The sequence below is a fragment of the Geotrypetes seraphini genome, chromosome 6 (assembly GCF_902459505.1).
Source record: "Geotrypetes seraphini chromosome 6, aGeoSer1.1, whole genome shotgun sequence".
Taxonomy (NCBI): domain Eukaryota; kingdom Metazoa; phylum Chordata; class Amphibia; order Gymnophiona; family Dermophiidae; genus Geotrypetes; species Geotrypetes seraphini.
The window spans coordinates 169,659,695-169,678,326 of NC_047089.1; the positions used below are offsets into that span (position 1 = coordinate 169,659,695).

General features: G+C 39.7%; 1 protein-coding gene across 6 annotated transcripts in view; it reads right to left on the reverse strand.

The window, feature by feature from the left end:
- The window catches only part of FRMPD4 (FERM and PDZ domain containing 4), a 726,784-nt gene that overhangs the window by 40,128 nt on the left and 668,024 nt on the right, over positions 1–18,632 (reverse strand). For all 6 annotated transcript variants that reach the window (XM_033948887.1, XM_033948890.1, XM_033948886.1 and 3 more), the window contains exons 12-14: positions 9,008–9,097; positions 7,130–7,312; positions 177–315 (exon numbers count right to left, since the gene is read on the reverse strand). In XM_033948887.1, coding sequence (XP_033804778.1) covers positions 177–315; positions 7,130–7,312; positions 9,008–9,097 — 412 coding nt within the window. The remainder of the gene's footprint in view (positions 1–176; positions 316–7,129; positions 7,313–9,007; positions 9,098–18,632) is intronic.

The following is an 18,632-nucleotide window of genomic DNA, read 5'->3' on the forward strand; positions in this document are numbered from 1 at the left end:
TATATGTCAATTACTGAAATGTAGAGTACAGATTATAATGAATTAAATACATATTTCATAATACAATGCTATTAGTATACTATTACAGTTTAAATTCTCAATTAAGGAATATTAAGATGAGCAGTGCATATTGTAATGGAAACTTCTGTAAAAATGTTATGGTAGAAATTCTATACCTAGGTCTCTGCTTCCTGGATTTTTATTGTTGGCCATGTTAAATATTGAACGTCTTGAATCAACCAGTAATCTGTAATACCCTGCTGTTAAGCAGGCAAGGTTCATTGCATCTGATGATTCCATGAGCAAGATGATAGGCTGCAAGGAAATAACATTATTTTAGTTAAATATGATCTATTTTTTTTTAAATGTTTGCTAAAAATCACCAATTGAAGGTTTGTTTGGTTTTTATTTAACGGTAGCAATTCCTTTGTGACAAATGCAACAAAGTCTATTCAATTCCTATGGGCTTTGTCACATTTGCTGTGCCGGGAATTCGCTACCACAGCTTTGTAAAAGGAGCCCTATATTTTCTCTGTATTTCAGTTTAATTTCAGTGTCCTCCTTAATTTGCATCTAGGCTTATTTTCTAATGTCTGTTTTGGTGGTTATTCCCCCCCCCCCCAATTTCTGCCTTCATCCTATGCACTCTTCATTGCATTTTCCTTTTTCATGTTTTTGCCACAGTTGCCTATTACATAGATAATAATGACTTACAAGAATAAGTGCTCTAATTCCTACCTGAGATATGGTTTTCCCCCCTCACCCTTTACAACAAAGGACTTTCAATCCAAAGAAATGTCACTGCAGTGTTACCTCCAGTTATTATCAACATGCCACATCACAGAAAATGCAGGGATGTCTGGGTGATAAGATGGTCATTTAGGTCCAATAAGTAGTTTAATCTGCTCTGATTTGCCCTCTGGCTCACTGATCTAAGTTAGTAAATCAAATACATGGGACTAAAAAGTAGTTCTTTATGTTGCTACTCCTTGGGTTTTGGCCAGGAACTAGGGACCTGGATTGGCCACCGTGAGAACGGGCTACTGGGCTTGATGGAGCCTTGGTCTGATCCAGTAAGGCTATTCTTATGTTCTTAATTTGATCCTTCGGGTGGGGAGGGGGAGTATACACCATGCCTCATCCTGGACCTGTGAAAGCATGGGCACTGAATACAGTCACCAAGTATCACCCCTAAGCAATAATCAATTCCACCCATCTTGGGCATTGCTGCCTTTATAGCAATGGTTCCCAAACCTGTCCTGGGGGACCCCCAGCCAGTCAGGTTTTCAATATATCCCTAATGAATATGCATGAGAGAGATTTGCATACCTGTCACTTCCATTATATGCAAATCTCTCTCATGTATATTCATTAGGGATATCTTGAAAACCTGACTGGCTGGGGGTCCCCCAGGACAGGTTTGGGAACCACTGCTTTATAGAATTCTCAATTCTAGCCAACCTGCCTGAACCAGGGGACCCTCCATGTAGCACTACACATTGCTCAGCCTGTCCTTTCCAAAACAATCTACATGTGTGTTGATGACCTCCAATACAGCTTAAGCAGGAATCATCAGGGAAACCAACAATCTGTTTCTAGAATTCAAGAATACCCATTTTGATTGTTCTAGAACAGGATATCTGAATAAGGTAATTGGTTTTCTGAGCTCTAGGGGATAATATACTTCTGGAGCATTTTCAAAACACTAAGACATAAAAAAAAAAAATAGTATAAATCGGCACTTGGATGTTTCTCACCAAAACGTCCAAGTACCGATTTTTTTTCTGGACTTCTTGCTAGGCTTCTTAGCCACTGTACATCTAAAGTTCGAGGGGGGGGGGGGCGTGCTGAAGGCATCGTTTGGGTGGGCTTTGCGCAGGCTTAGAACTTGAATGTCTTGGGGCAATAATCAAACATGACCCAAGATATCCTAGATGGAACTTAGACATCTGGGGCTAGACATGTTTTAAAAGCATCTAAGTACCAAAAAGATACCCAAACTGATCAGATGACCACTGGAGGAATTCAGTAATGACCCTCCCTCATACTCCCCCAGTGGTCACTGACCCTCCTCCCACCCTACAACGATCTGAATGAAACAGTACATACCTATCTCTAGAACAGCAGCACCTGGTATGGGAAAGCCTAGTAAAGCAGCACACAGGTGTCTTAAGTAGCCTGGTGAGTGGGCTAGTGAACCACAGAGAGGAGGACCCAGGCCCATAAGCTAGTCTAAACACTACATTTATGGTGGAAATTGTGAGGCTACAAAAACTTACCAAAACCTTACTATACTGCCATATAGGTGCCATCTATAGCCATAAGGGCTTTTGGAGTGATAGGTGGGCATAGTAGGTTTGGAGGACTCAGAATAAAATATAAGGGGGTCATGGTGAGATGGGCATCTGGTACCCTTTTTGTGATGTTCACAGCAGTGCCTTCTGAGATGCCCCACTGCTCTGTTGGCATGTCTGTGTGGTCAGCCAATTAAAATGCAAGCCTCTACCATGTCCAAATGGTCTGGATTTGGACATTTTGAATTTGGTTGTTTTTGTGGTTTAATGGCAAATAAAGTTAGGTGTCCTAAGGCTGGATGTCCTGGCAGCCAAGATGTCTAAATAAGCGATTTTCGAAAAAGAAATGTGGACATCTAGCGGTTTTGCCGGTTTCAAAAATGGGAAACATTCAAATTCAGCCTTAGACATCCTATCAAAAATGCCCCCCCATGTGTTCTAATTAATTCATATGTTCACCCCTAGAATTGCTAACCTGCATTACTGCTTTAGCATGTGTTAACATTGTTAATGCACATTATTTTACTCCAGGTCTCATTTTGTGCAAATGGGTTCTAGTTAATAATAAGACACTAATGCAGCAGAGCATGTTAGTAACTAGCTATCAATGTTGCTCACATCACCACATCTGGAATGATACTATTTTTATCTGACCCATCAGCTTAACTGTTTAATACAGAAGGGCTTCAAGCTAGGAGCAATACATGTATTATTCATGTTTAAATTTCATAATTTTTCATTGATCTCGAGCGCAGCAAACTAACCATGTTGTATTAACACATAATAAAACTGATCTAAATGATTGTCTCTCACAATTTTGAGCTGTCAGTTGTGTGACTTTCACGCGTTCAGTTTCATTAGCACCAGCTTCTGCTGCTGGATTGATTTTTGTCACTTCTACCAGATGCTTAATTTGAATCTTTGTAGGTTGTGCTATCAAAGGATCAAAAAAATAAGTAGTGCAGTATGCGAGTTATCCCTTTTTATAGCTGCACAAACTTATTTATTAAAGTGTTGTTATGGGGTGAGACTCTATTTTAACTTTTCAGCCTTTAAATTATTGGTCCAGTCATCACTGTTGAGTCTCCTTGACTATTACAATATTGCCTATTTATCAATTACTAAGAAGGAATTATTGAGATTATCATTGATACAGAACACAGCAGTTAGATTGATTTACAGATTGAAGAAATACGATCATGTTACATTATTTTATTGCAAATTGCATTGGTTGCTGGGCTGTTTTTGTTACAAGTTTTTATATGGTGCAGCCCCTACTTATCTGGCTAATAGTTTTTCCATAGATATACACAAATGCAGTAAAAAAAATCATGCTCTGTTCAATTTCCCTTCTGTAAAAGGTTGCAAAAGCAAGAAATTCCTAAATCACTCTTTAGCATCTCAGGCAGCTTCTCATGAAAAAGAATTTTGATCATTGTTGCTCGCAGCTGTTTCTTACAGACATTTTAGAAAACAGCTAAAAACCTATCTTTTCTCCAAATACCTAACTAGCTGACTCATTCAAATATACGATTATGTTTAATGTTTATAATCTTTTGTAAACCGCGTAGAACATTTTGGTAACGCGGTCTATAACTATAATGTTATGTTATGTTATTTTTGGCCAGTTAAATTATTTTGAATATTGACCCCATACTGACCACTGTGGGTTGAATATGATGGGGTGCTAAAAAGTTTTCAGCCAAACCAAGAAGAGAATGACATGGATATGGTTCAGTCGATGATCTAAACATAGAACATTGTTTCTGCAAATTGGCACTTAACAAAATAAGATAACATTCTTTGCAGCTACAGTAGCAAAATAATGCTCAGAATTTAGGAAATTGGTTGGTTGGGCTGAGAACTTTTCAGCACTCCCTCATATGTACATTTCCAGCTGATCAGCTCATGCCCGTTTCACAGGTGATATTCTTACCTATTGGAAAACAAGGGTCGGCCTATGTTAAAAGTTCTGGTGCTAATCATGTACCATTGACAGACTAATCTGCTATCATTAGATATAGCCTTGAAATAAACTGATCTTCCATTGTATCATAGTGAGAAGTGTTTCTGAAAATAATTGGGTAGCAATGAAAGCTGGATTGGGAAATATGAGGGAAATTGGCTCCCAAACCCATTTTTCATATTAAAATGCTCACATAGGAGCATAAAGCCAGACTAAGTCAATTGAAGGTCAACATCCTGATCTCAAGTAAAGCACAATTATGTTGTGTATTAATGCACAATAAAAATGTTCTACATTACTGTTCCTCACTGGAAAACAATTTGGGTCATAAGTACCTGGCAGATCCCAAAAACTAGATCCAGGAATGAGCAATGGCTCTTCAAATCTACCAGGCTAAATTTTAATGGACTTTTCTCTAAGAGCTTGTCCAAACCTTTTTTTATGAATAATCCCTAGCAGTTTATTTACATGCTTGGATAGATTAATTATATTTTGCATTGCAATCAGTTCAGAATTTACATGTGTACTTACAAACCGCACCCATGCTCCATCCAGTCCCTATATATGTCTACTGATGGTGTGCACTTTTATATCTATTCTTATTTTTTTCAAAGGCCATTTACGAGTGATATGTGCCATATGTGATAGTATGAATGGAGGTTGAGGAACAGACCTTCCAAGACACAGTAAAGCAATACTCCTCATTGGTGTTTTCAAACAAATTTATGCTGCAGCATGTTCTTTTCACATTTAGCTGGTTATATCATAAATGGCTGGATCTATGTCAGCTGTCTTCGTGCATGGGGATATCCAGGTAAATTTAGCTAACTGGCATTAAAAAGTTTTGCTGGCCAACTAAGTCACCCCTCCTTCATTGATCCAACCAGTGACTTTCTGAAATGCCACTATTTACATATGAAGGTGTTTCTAAAATAAATCCAGTGTGTTCTAATTAATGCCTGTAGCCTTCCCAGTTATACTGTGAGCGGCAAAATATAATTTCTTTTTTTTTTTTATTCTTTATTCATTTTATAACTTACATCAAGTACATCAATATTGATATTAACATTGTAACATAGATAATTCACTTGAGATTTTACAATTGATCTTTATCAAATTAAATTTATCCCCCTCCCTCCCTTCATTTTATATTTCATAAAATCATTTTCTTCAATAATAAAATCCCCCTCCCTATTTTTCATTTGTAATAAACAGGGAAGAAAAATATATACTTATTCTTTACAATATTCTGATAATGGCCTCCACACATCCTGAAATTTATTAAAATTCCCTTTTTGAATGGCTAATGTTCTTTCCATTTTATAAATATGGCATACTGAATTCCACCAAAAACTAAAGTTCAGTCTATTCCAATTTTTCCAATTATATGTTATTTGTTGTATGGCAACCCTGTCAAAATAAGCATTAGTTTATTATTATTAGAGGATATTTGGCTCTTAGCCTTCATTGCCATGCCAAATAATACTGTGTCATATGTTAATGCCACATGATTTTCTAATAAGCAATTTATTTGGCTCCAAATTGATTTCCAAAATTCCATAATCAATGGACAATAGAATAATAAATGGTCTAAAGTCCCTGCTTCAAGATGACAATGCCAGCATCTATCTTAATGAAACTTTGAAGGCAATTCTATAAAGGGGTGAGTAGATTCATTTATTTAATTTTTTATATAGTTTTCTCAAGGGAGCTCAGAACAGTTTACATGAAATTATTCAGGTACTCAAGCATTTTTCCCTGTCTGTCACAATCTATCTAATGTACCTGGGGCAATGGTGGATTAAGTGACTTAACAAAGAAAAAGGGTTCCAACCTAAACTGCAGTAAAAAACAACCGAGAGCAAACAAAACAAAACTGCAGATCTGTACAAGACATAGGCAAAATTTATTGTGACAAAATAATTATATGCAAACCCTTTTACCAATCAGGGGACCCGACACGGTCCGTGTTTCGGACAAACCTTCGTCAGGGGTCCATGGTAAAAAAAAGGGGGATAACAAAAAAGTCACAAAAAACTGTAGAGTGGCAGCAGAGTATGAGCGATGTCAAAATTCGCCACTGCGACGGCTCATTGCAGTGGCGAATTTTGACGTCGCTCATACTCTGCTGCTACTCTACAGTTTTTTGTGACTTTTTTGTTATCCCCCTTTTTTTACCATGGACCCCTGACGAAGGTTTGTCCGAAACACGGACCGTGTCGGGTCCCCTGATTGGTAAAAGGATTAAGTGACTTGCCTAGGGTCACAAGGAGCAGCGTGGGTTTGAAACCTCAGGGTGCTAAGGCTGTAGCTTTAATCATTGCATCACTTACTCTACAAAAGAAAGCAGGCATCTACTTTCCTTTATAGAATATGAGCAAATATGGAATATGCAGCAATATAGAATATGAACAAATATGGAATATATGAAACTATGCAGTTAGGCACAAGAATTTATGCATGTCATAGAACTGGTGAAAATAATCATGCGTAGATTTTGGAGATGTGCCTCTAATCTACAGTATTCTATATGTTACTTGTGTATGTGTTCAGTTTGTCCAGACTGTGCCCACAAGGATGCCCACCTGCAATGCACATGCTGTCATGTAACTGATGATTGGCATTTACTTATGTATAAGTCCGTATAAAGGTCATTTATACGTATAGCTGCTGCATAAATGTTAGTGTCTTCTCTATGGAATTATCCCTGCTGTGAAGGGAATTTTCATGGTGACATCATCCTGGCTAACTCTTTAGTAAGTAACCTAGAAGTGCTTGAAAGTTGATGCTTTAAGTATTTTATCCCTCAAGCAGGAAATAGCAGGTTGCTTTCTTATTTTTGTTGCAGTACTTCTAAAAATTTACGTACCTTCACATCTAATACATGAAGTTCAACTCTCACACTGATTTCATCCTCTGTAAACATTTCAATTCTATTCACATGGCTGAAGTCTGCCAGAAGGGCCACAAGATTAGTTTTGGTGTTTATCACATGACTGATACCATACCGTGGTCCTACTAACAAGGTAACATCTGAATGTTTTTCTCCCTGCTGAAAATTAGTAAAAAGTAAACTTTAAAAAACATCTACAGAAAAACAGTTAATTTTGTATGATTTTTATGATAACATGTCTTCTGTTTTCATACACTTATTTCTTTATTCACTTATTACACTTGGTAGCTCAGGACTGAATTTCCATGAATTCCTTGTAGTCATATTGGCCCGAATTCTGTAAACGGCACCATTGTCAGTGGCTACCTTAAAAGCGGCTGCCAATCATATGTCAATCATGCGATGGCACAGTTTAGAGAATTGTGCATCCAGCAAAGGTAGGCGCTAGAAATGTAGGTCAGAGTTTTCAAGGCCTACATTTCTAGCACCTACCTTTGGCATGAATCACACCTCTGGAGGCGCCTACTAGCGCTTAATACCACTTCCAACATTAGCCAGTAGCGTTAGGTGCCTACCGGTGCCTCCAGTGGCGTAATTCTGATACCATTTTTTAGGTGCTAATAGGCGCCTGGAAAATCATTTTAAAGTGTCATTTAAATGGCATTTTTTGCTTAACTTAGGCACCAGTAGGGTGCCTCTGACGTCTTAAGTTATGGCGCCTTTTAATATAGCATATTAGTTTGGTACACGTGATACCTCAAAATCGCAAAGAGTGAAAAAAGGGTTGAGGTCTTGCATGGGACAGCACTATAGATGCTTGTAATTCACCTTCTGGACACTTGGGGGACATATCTGGAAGTGAACACCAGATGCAAAGTGAAAATGAAAGCAAAGAAAACTTTTTTTAAGAGCAGATCTGTGAATACGTGAATAAGGAATATTGGTCACAATAGATGCAACAGCGGATATGCAAAATTGTGCATTGGGAACACACAAATAATGATAACTCCTAATTTTATAAGTGTAGATCCTGACTAAAAAGGTGTCCCATAATGTATATTTTTATTACTTGATGAAAAACTTTAAAAAAAATATGACATGTTGAATTACACATTTCTGGACTTCAAAAAATTTGGAAATAAGATAACTCTTTCTAGAAATAAAGAGAGCAGAATATAAACTGCAGTCAATTTTCAAAGGGAAACAGTTTTCTGAGTTCCCCTTTGAAAATCAGCAGCTACAATATACATGCACTGAAAGTGTAGGGTCATGAAATGGTTAACTGTTGTTTAAAATATTGCTCTGGCCTACATAGCGGAAAACAGTGTATAATCTACTGACCTCATCTGCTTGAAATGTATTTCTCTACCTTACCACATTGTAAGCTAAATAGATAAGAGTTTGAGCCATGATGTACCCTGCCCTCCTGTACATGTAACATTTAGAACTGTAAGATTTAGATAAGCAGAGAAATGAGCTAGTTCCCTATAGGACTATAAGTTGTAGCCCTGAACCTATCATAAGTGCTGGCTTGGGACCAATAATAATTGTAGAAAAGTTATAGAAGTAACAAATGAGAAGTTGTAGTTTTTGCATGTATTAGTTTGCCTATGTTTAGTGAAAAGGGCATAAAAGTCCGTGCATTTCCTGATTCTAACACTCTAGTAAGCAGGCTGTTCACTGCACTAGAGTCTGGCATGCTGTAATAAACCTCTTGTACTTTCTTCATGCCTCTGACTTTGTGTGTCCAAGTGACCTTTCAAAAGCAGACACATACTTTACATATGCCACTTGCACATTGTTGAAAATGTCAAACTGTAAGTAACTTCAAAAAATAAAGAGAACAAAAATTACCACTAATGTTGCCTTAAACACACGTCCACCATATAATCGCAGGTCACTCAGGAACTTGAGATAATGCACCTTGGCTTGCAGAGCAGAGAGCTAAGGAGGGAAAAACTATAGCTGTTATTACTATAGAGAAAGTAGAAAAAATAGTTTCATAGACACACAGGTCAAGAGGAGTAATTTGTCTTATACAGAAGAAACCTTTTATTACACTTTCATTTATACACTCCACAAAAGAAGAAGAAAAGAACAAACTACTCAATTTAAAAAGCAACACAGAAATAAACATAACATCCACAAAAAGAGAGGCCTCAAAGTTAAAGAAAAAAAGAAAACAAAACCAAATAAATAAATAGAAATGTATTATAACTTAAGCACTATTGTTTTCTAAATCACTACCTCCTTACTCCACAAGTTAGAAACAATTAACAGTCCCCTTATGAAGCATTTTTACCCTGAAGAAGAGATTCCAACTGCAGAACGTCAAAAAGGTACACTTCTCCCTCGGTATTTGTGGGAGATAACTTTTCGGCTGGCTCTGACCCACCCCCACCTCCCTCCTGCGTCCCCAGAACCTTACCTGATGGTCTAGCGGTGAAGCGGGGCAGGAACGATCTTCCTATGCTCCTTGCCCCTTGCATAGCCATCACCAAAATGGCTGCTGTGAGTTCCCGTTGTAGTCTCAAGACTACACACCCCCAACCGACCGCCCAGATCGCACTCCAGCCATCCCGACGCATGCACAGACCATATACTTTGCCTGTAGACTATCTGTGCATGCTCACCACGCTTGAAACTTTTTTTTTTTTTTTGAGTCAGATGGAACTTTACTGTGTTATACTTTTTTTTTTTTTTAACTTCGCGAGCCTGTGGTTTTAACCCGTTTTAAACCCGTGGGTAAAAACCACAGGCTTGCACTGCGGGGCAGAAAGCAGAAGGAGATTGGGGCAGAGAGCAGAAGGAGATCGGGGCAGAGCGCAGGGAAGCAGGATCGAGGCAGAGAAGCAGGGCGGCAGAAGGCAGGGCAGTCAGAAAGGACCTGAGTGACTGATTCTCAGCAATCGCTTATTTTTTGATCTGTCAGTTCAGTCGGTGTCCCTCAATTTTTAGTGAATTTTTAGTCGCTGCTTGCCTACATTTGAATGCTGTTCCCCCTCATTTGCATGCACGAATTGGAGGATGATCGGGACAGAGGTTAGTGAATCAGGTTGGAGGAAAATCGGGTCGCAAAGGGGTCGCTAAGTGGTCGGGACTTGATCAGTGGGCTTAGTGAATCTAGCCCTCTGTTCTCAGCTCTATAGCCCTTAGTATACGTTGATTATTTTCTTTTGTATCTCGCCATTTATAAACCTTGGATCCTATTAGAGGATTTGAGTAAAGTTGAACCTACAGTTATGCTTTTCTTTTGTTTATCTATTGTTAAAGTTGTATACTTTAATGGAAAATGTCATTAGGTTTAATTTCTTTCTGTACAAGTTTTAATGCTTGGTATTTGTAAAAGGTGGGGAGGGGGTTTAATATTTAATTGTTATTGCAAATATATATTGTATAACATCAGCTATTGTTACAGCTCAACCAAATCCAAAACACTTAAGAAGACTGAACAAAATTTATTTTCTTTCTAGATATTTTCCCCTAAATTTAAAGTGCTAACTCCCTAGACAACCTATCAGATAAGTAACCCTTTTTCCTTTTGACTAAATAACTTCTAAATCAAGTTTTAAAACAAAAGTCTCATATTGAGAATTGATTGTGTTTATTTTTTTTCTTACAGGTGCATAAACTGGTTCTCCTCCTTGAGGGTCCAGGGTAAGTATATACAGTATATTTCTTCTTTTTCTTTTCTTCTGCACAATGGGTACCTTTTCTGTGTGCTCTTGATTGATTGCTGTTTTGAGACATAGCAGTATGGTCTGAGGTTTCCTTGTTTCATTCACTATCTATCGGTACAATTGAATTGACAAATTAAGAAATTAATCTTTTTTTATTCCACTTTTGTTATATATTTGATATTTTGGTCGTGGAATTTTTGGTTTTGTGTTTGGTTATTTGCTCTTGATCGTAGACAGGAGGTTTCCTACTCCCTGACTTTAAAACTCAATAAGAATAAACCTAAATGCTATGTAAATTTTTCTATAAATTTGTCTCCCTAACTAATCTCCCCAAAAGAAAAGATAATTGGAAAACCCTAAGCTGAACCCCTCCCTCAATTTAAGACCAAAAAATAATGAAATCAATTCACAATTAAAACTAACTCTTCACAGATTTCTAATGTTTTGATAGAAATTTTATAAGTATAGTTAAACTTTTATCCTGCTGAAGAACAACAGTGACTTAAACCAGACAACAGTCACCAGGATTTAGTAAAAAAATAAATTTTTTTTTTTTTTTTTGAAGATCTACTTGGTTGCAACAGCTAACAGCAGCAGTATACACACATTTTAACATAGCCTCTCAGCCATGAAATATATCCTTAAGGAGTATGTATTTAACTCAGCAAGAATTCTGAGACTGCAGCTTATCCCCTCAAGGCTTCAGGAGAATTTTTTTTTTTATAAGCTGGAAATGCAGTACTACATTCCTTCTTTTTTTTCAGGAGTAGATTGCTATACAGACAAGTCAATTACATTAACCAAACAATTTAATTTCCAACCTTGCCTACTTAGACCACAGTTTAATACGATAAGCCTTACTGCCAGAGTTACAGAAACAGAGAAGTTTTTAAAACCAGTGAATTAATGTGCCCAAAACTATTTCACACCAAAACCAAAACACCATGGAACTCATCAACTTCACTATCACAAGTACCAAAAAACAAAAAATATCTCTAAAATGTCCAATTTCCACAGGAGCCAGCTAAAATACTACCATCTCTTGCAGATAAACCTTCCCTAATGTTTCTCTGACAGTTTAGAATCCTCAGACACGCTCCTGACTTCTGCACGAGGTAAGTGAGCAGCTTGCAGTTCTGAAAACTGCAAATGCTGAACTAAAATTAAATCAGCATATAATACAAATTTTTATTTTAAACCCACCAGACATTACCTTAGGTATCTTCTTTCATCCTTCAAAACTTCAATTTCCTCTGCCTTCTTCTCCGCAGCAACCTCCACGAATTCGGAGCAGGCTCCAACCATGAGCCTGTTCAGGAGCCTTTGCCACAGAGACACCCGATGTTTACCAGCTCTGACTTGCGTGCCAGCACTCTCCCACCCGTGCACGTACCGGTTTGAAAATAAATAAAAATACCTAAGATGAACTGCACTAAAGAACCTTCAGGAGGGGCTCTCCAGAGCCTTTCCCCATTTTTCCTGACTACCCGCCAGCCTTCCCCGATGCTTTCTGGCTCTTAAAACTTTCTCTTTGGGCCTTTCTCTTTGGGCCTATTAGGCCCAAACCGGCACCTGGAAGCCACTGCACATGAGCAGTTGTGCACCGATGTCATCACCATGCTTATGCTGCTGATATCATCAGTATGTGTCACCATTTCGAAATCCTCCCCGATGACAATGAGCATGGACGGCTAGCTCTCATGGCTCCTCCAGCGGCCATGTCTTCAGGCAGGCCTGCTCCCTGCTCTGCTGATGCTGCTCCTAGACAACAAACAGGGCCACAGCAGTCAAACAGCCCTGCTGCAGTCCAACAATCCTGCTCCCATGCTCAAAACAGTGTCCCAGACTCCACAGGTGTGCGTGCTCCATTCCTCTGCTGGGCCTGATGTGACTCGGTTTCCTCCCACAGCTCAACGCAGCAACTCCATGCCTCAGGTAAATTCTTAACTTTATTTTTAACCATGGTTACACTGGACCCATAGAGAGGCATTTTCGATAGTGTGTCTAACTTTGGACATTTTCCGCAGGACATCCTAAAGTTGGGGCAGGCAAACATCCATTTTTGAAGCTGCTAGATATCCCAATTTTTTTTTAATGACCTATTTGAACGTCTTGGCCATCAGGACATTCAACCTTAGGATGCCTAACTTTTTTCACCATTTTCAACCACAAAAACGTCCACGTTCAAAATGTCCAAATGCAGGCCATTTGAATGAGGGAGGGGCAGTGAAATGGACTGGCCACACAGACATGCCAACAAAGCAGTGGGGTACCTTAGAGGGCACTGCTGTGATCTTCCATTAAAGGGTACCAGATGTACATCTCACCATGACCTCCTAAAAATTTATGGTAAACCCTCCATAACTCCCCCCCAAACCTATTATACCTACCTGTCTACTACCCCAACATAGGGTTACCAGATTATCCCGAAGGAAAACCCGGACCCATGGCCACCCCCCCACCCCCATCAGCCCTACCCCCAGACAGCATCCGCACATGCGTGAATGCAGTGACATCACTGCATCGTGTCCGCGCATGTGCAGATGCCCCTTCCCGATGTGATTTTGATGGGAAGCTTTTCAAAACATGGACAAAGTATCGGGTTTTGAAAAGCCGTCCAGACTCCTGACATGTCCTCAAAAATGAGGACATGTCTGGGGAAATCTGTACATCTGGTAACCCTATCCCAATAGCTCTTATGACAGCAGGTGGCACCTCTATGGCAGTATAGAAGGGTTTTGGTGGCCTCACAATTTCCACCATAAATGTAGTCATTAGAGTGGCTTATGGGCCTGGCTCTTCCTCTTTACGGTTCACTAGCCCACCCACCAGGCTACTTAAGACACCTGTGTGTTGCTGTACTAGGTGCTGTACCAGGTACTGTTTCATTCAGATCTTTGTGGGATGTGAGGGGGTCAGTGACCACTAGGGGAGTGTGTGTGTGTGTGGGGGGGAGGGGGGGTCATTACTGAATCCCTCCAGTGATCATCTGATCAGTTTGGGTTCCTTTTGACACTTAGACACATTTTAAACAGGTTTAGTTCCAGAAGTCTTAAGTTTCATCCTGGACGTCTTGGGAAATGTTCGATTATCACTGCAAGATGACCAAGTGCTAAGCCCGCCCATAACACACCTCCAACATGCCCCCCCCGTGAACCTTGGATGCATAGTGGTTAAGAAGCCTATCAAGACGTCTAGAAAGTCAGCTTTGAAAATCGGCACTTGGATGTTTTGGTGAGAAAAAACGCCCAAGTGCCATTTTATGACATTTTTTGGTCGTCTTAGTATTTTGAAAATGCCTCTAATAGGTTAGAATGAATGCAAAACTAATTGATTTTCAGATAAGGTAAGAGCAATTCAGTTTGTTTGAAAGAACTGAACCAAAAATCTCTTCACTTATCACCATTAGTTTTGTAATGAAGGCACATTCCTACTAATTAGCAAACTGGAGTTGTAAAGCAAATAAGGAAATCCATGCTGGGTCAGGTCTCGATCTATCAAGTCCAGCATTCTGTTTCCAAAAGGGGGGTAGTCCAGGTCACAAGAGTCCAGCAGATACCCCGAAAGTAGATCCATTTCTCTCATTTTATTTCCAGGTGTGATCCATAGGTCTCCCAAATCTATCTGATTAATGATTTCATTTCCTCCAGGAACTTGTGTAGACCTCTTTTGAAGCAAAAGATTTCACAGCATAATTATATTTTGTGTGAAAAATTTTCAACCATTTGTTTTCAGTCTGCTGGTCACTGGGTGGTGACTTACAGCGTTACATGGGAGAAGCTCTCCACTAAAGAGCAGTATAATAAACAAACAGTTTAATTTGCCTGATTTCAGTTTAGGATTGACTAAAGCCTCTTCCGAAATCTCTGTTTGGCTTTAGAATATTACTTCATATCAGGTAGAGATTATTTGCTAAATTATTATGCAAAAGAAGCCTTCGAAAATATCCTAACTTTTGTCATATCAGACATGTTCATGAAAACTAATGTTTTCATCAATACAAAAAGAATGAATATTGATTGGGCTGTTATTGGAAAGCAATAATCAGGCAATGAGAACAGATTGTATATAAAGAGGCTTTACTCATTTACAGAGATTATAAATTCTGTACATAGAAGAACAGATCTAAAGGAATGTGTATCCTATGCATTCCTTCATAGTGGTATATATAGCACATAAAAATACTTGACTACCACTTTCTTTTTAGTGATATAACACAAATGTATGCAGTAAATACTTTAAAATTCATTTTAAGACTTTTTTAAAGCACACTGCTCAGAATATGATGGGATGCTGAAATGTTCTCAACGCAACCAACCATCTTCCTCGTATATGACTTATTTGTTTATTACTTTATTATTTAATTCATTTTTAGCATGCTTTACATAGCATCTATTTAGTTGTGTCTGAAATTGTATTTAATTTGGATGACTGCATGCTAAGATAAAAACGGTCTATTTATGTACATCCCTCCAAATTCTGTATATGGTGCCTTACGTTGTGTGCACAAATCGATATTCATAGACGATTTGTGCACACAACTTAATTAACAAAACTAATTGGTACCAATAACTGGAAACTAACACCTCATAACTGATGATAGTTGGCATTAATTAGAAGTTATGCACACAACTTGATTGGTGTATTCCAGGTGTGCCCCGACGAGACACCGGTAAAGAGAGGGCACATCCTGCAGGTAGTCAGCTAGCGCTGATTCTCCTCCTCGCTGGCATCTCTCCTCCTCTCCCCTCCTCCAGGATACACCAACGATGTGACAGGTTTAGGGTTGCAGGTGGAGGGCCTCCGCACATGTGCGGACACTTCGAGTGCCTTTCAGCTGGGGCACAGGGTTTAGTGTGTCGCCGGCCGAAATATTTGTGTGACACTGGTGTATTCTATAAAGTGCTGCGTGCCAGTTCTAGTATGTGAATCTGAAAAGGGAGGAGCATGGGAGGATCATGGGCATTTCTAACATTTATGCACACTGTTACAGAATACGCCCAGTGTGTGCATAAGTTAGGCACAGGTATTTCCTTGGCCTAAATGGGTCTGGATGATTGGGGGGTGTTGGGGTTCGAAGTTTGTTGGGTATTGGGGGTTTTGGGTTGTGTCAAGGGTTTCGGGGGTAGCGGCAGGAGGAAGTGGGCATCCCTCCTACTGATTTGGGGGTACTTGTTGGGGAGTCCCCTGCCGCAGCTGGCTCAGCTGATCATGGCAGGGATATGTTCCCCCTGATCAGCTGAACCAGCAGGCCTCCCTTAAGCCATGGCAATTCTTATGTTCTTATCAGCTGATCGCAACAAAGGAGCTGAGCCGGCAGGCCTCCCTTAAGACAGAAAGAAGGGGGGGTCAGGGAGACAAACAAAGAAGGGAAACAGAAAGAAACAGGGAACAGGGAGACAGAAAGAAACGGGGAACAGGGAGAGAGCAAGAAAGGGGGGGGAGAAAGAAAGGGAGACAGAAAGAAAGAAAGAAGGGGCAGGGAGAAAAAAAGAAAAAGTTGGGGGAGAGAATGAGGTCTGGAGGAGAGGAAGCATACAGGAGGCTGAAAGAAGGGAAGAAATATTGGATGCACAGTCAGAAGAAGAAAGTGCAACCAGAGACTCATGAAATCACCAGACAACAAAGGTAGGAAAAATGATTTTATTTTCAATTTAGTGATCAAAATGTGTCCGTTTTGAGAATTTATATCTGCTGTCTATATTTTGCACTATGGTTCCCTTTTACTAAACCGCAATAGTGGTTTTTAGCGCAGGGAGCCTATGAGCATAAAGAGCAGCGCGGGGTATTCAGCGCAGCTCTCTGCACTAAAAACTGCTATTGCGGTTTAGTAAAAAGTTAGGGGGGTATATTTGTCTATTTTTGTATGGTTGTTAATGAGGTGACATTGCATAGAGTCATCTGCCTTGACCTCTTTGAAAAAACTCGGAATATGAATGATAATTAACATTTTCTCTGCCTTTCAGTGTGCTTTGTGTTTTTAAAAAAAATTTCATTGTTGGTAGATCATTTTGACTTGGTCATTTTAAAAATAGCTTGCAAGCCCAAAAAGTGTGGGAACCCCTGGCCTACATTGTCAATCCAAACACCACTCAGCTGCCCAATAACATGACTCCTACACACAGACTGGTACCCAAAGGTCACATTCCCTACCCTCAATCTACTACCATGACATCTTTGAGGGGATGCTTCCACAGTTGGGGCAACACTCAGGCAGTATGTTTATGTTTATTAAAAATATGTTTTTATTAAAATCTTTATATACTGCATATACAACCAAAAAGGATCAAAGCGGTTTACAATATAACTTAATTCAAATTATGAAAATAACTCCATTTAAATAGAAAAAAAAAAGAATAACATTTCTAATACATAATATCCAAATTAATAAATGAAATAAATTAATACAAATTTTAAAATTATAAAATATATAAATTATAAAAAATGTATAAATTTATAAATGCAGACTGCAGTCTCAAATTCATCTCATCAATTTAAAAAGGCAAGTTGGAAAAAATGTGCCTTTAAATGTCTTTTGAAATTTTGAAAAGATTCCTCCTTTTTCAATTTACAGTACCACAAGCTTCACTGGTGGGCTTCAGGCAGCAACAGAATATGATTCCCAACATGCCTGGTCCCAGAGCCCTGTCCACACATAATGGTCCTATCCGTGCATCATTGCTGGACCACCTCACCCTCTGTCATACATTGCCAGGCCACCCGTCAAGGTTATATGCTAAGTCATCTCAATGGTTCCACCCTCTCAGACCTGACTCCCTTGTGCCTGAAAAAACCACATACCTATGCCATTCCCTGCCTCCTGACCATTCGGCAGCACTACCATGCAACCTGTGTACAATGTGGTTACCCTAACTCCATGTCTTTACACACACAGGCCAATGTCTGAGGAAGAGGGCCAAGAGGTGAGCCAGGAGACCGAGGAGAGGCAGGAGGCAGGCTAGGAGGCCAAGGAGAGGTAAAAAGTGGGACAGGAGGCAGAGGTCCAGAAGGAGGAGGTAGAGATCAACCAGGGGGCCTGGGATGTACCATGCCAGGGTACAGAGGCATAGGAGGACCCATATGCAGACATACCACCCCTGGAGGGTAAAGACGCGGAGGAGGAGTCTCAGGGACCATCTGCCCAGCCCCAAGGCCATGTAAGTGTGCTAGAGCCTCTTCAGGGCCCATCCCCCCCCATCTCCTTATACAGCTCCTTCAGCAAGTGCTGCATGAATTGCAGGGACACAGGCTGGTCCTGGACCAAATACTGGTGGTTCTGCAGCAGCTGCTGCAGGTATTCCAGCAGCTTCTTTAATAAGAGATTGGCCAGAGGGGCACAACAGTGGCCAGACTGCACAGGCTAATAACAATCCATTGAGAGCTAGATCCTGTTTCCAACTATGGCCAATCCAGCTGACAAGTAGCTAGCAGAATGCCAGTGACTGAAAAAGACATACGAGGCCTATCCTTCCTATATTCTGTGGACTTTACCAAGTGCATTTCATCAGGACATATGAATATGTGGTAGGACATTATCAGCCTACTCGATGTTACTAGCTGCTATGCTAAATGCTGCACATTCTCTGCCAATAATTGCTGCCTGTTGAAAAACTAACTGCAAGGTGATGTTTAAGGTGAATGCAAATTGTCTTTTTAAAAAAAATGTGTGTCCCAATCCTGTGACTATAGTAGGGAGATATGGCTTTGCTGGGCCTATGTTCCCCGCACAGGTAGTGAACATTCAAAAATGACCTCTAGAGGCAGGATATTTTTTAGACTTCCCTATGATTTGACTATAA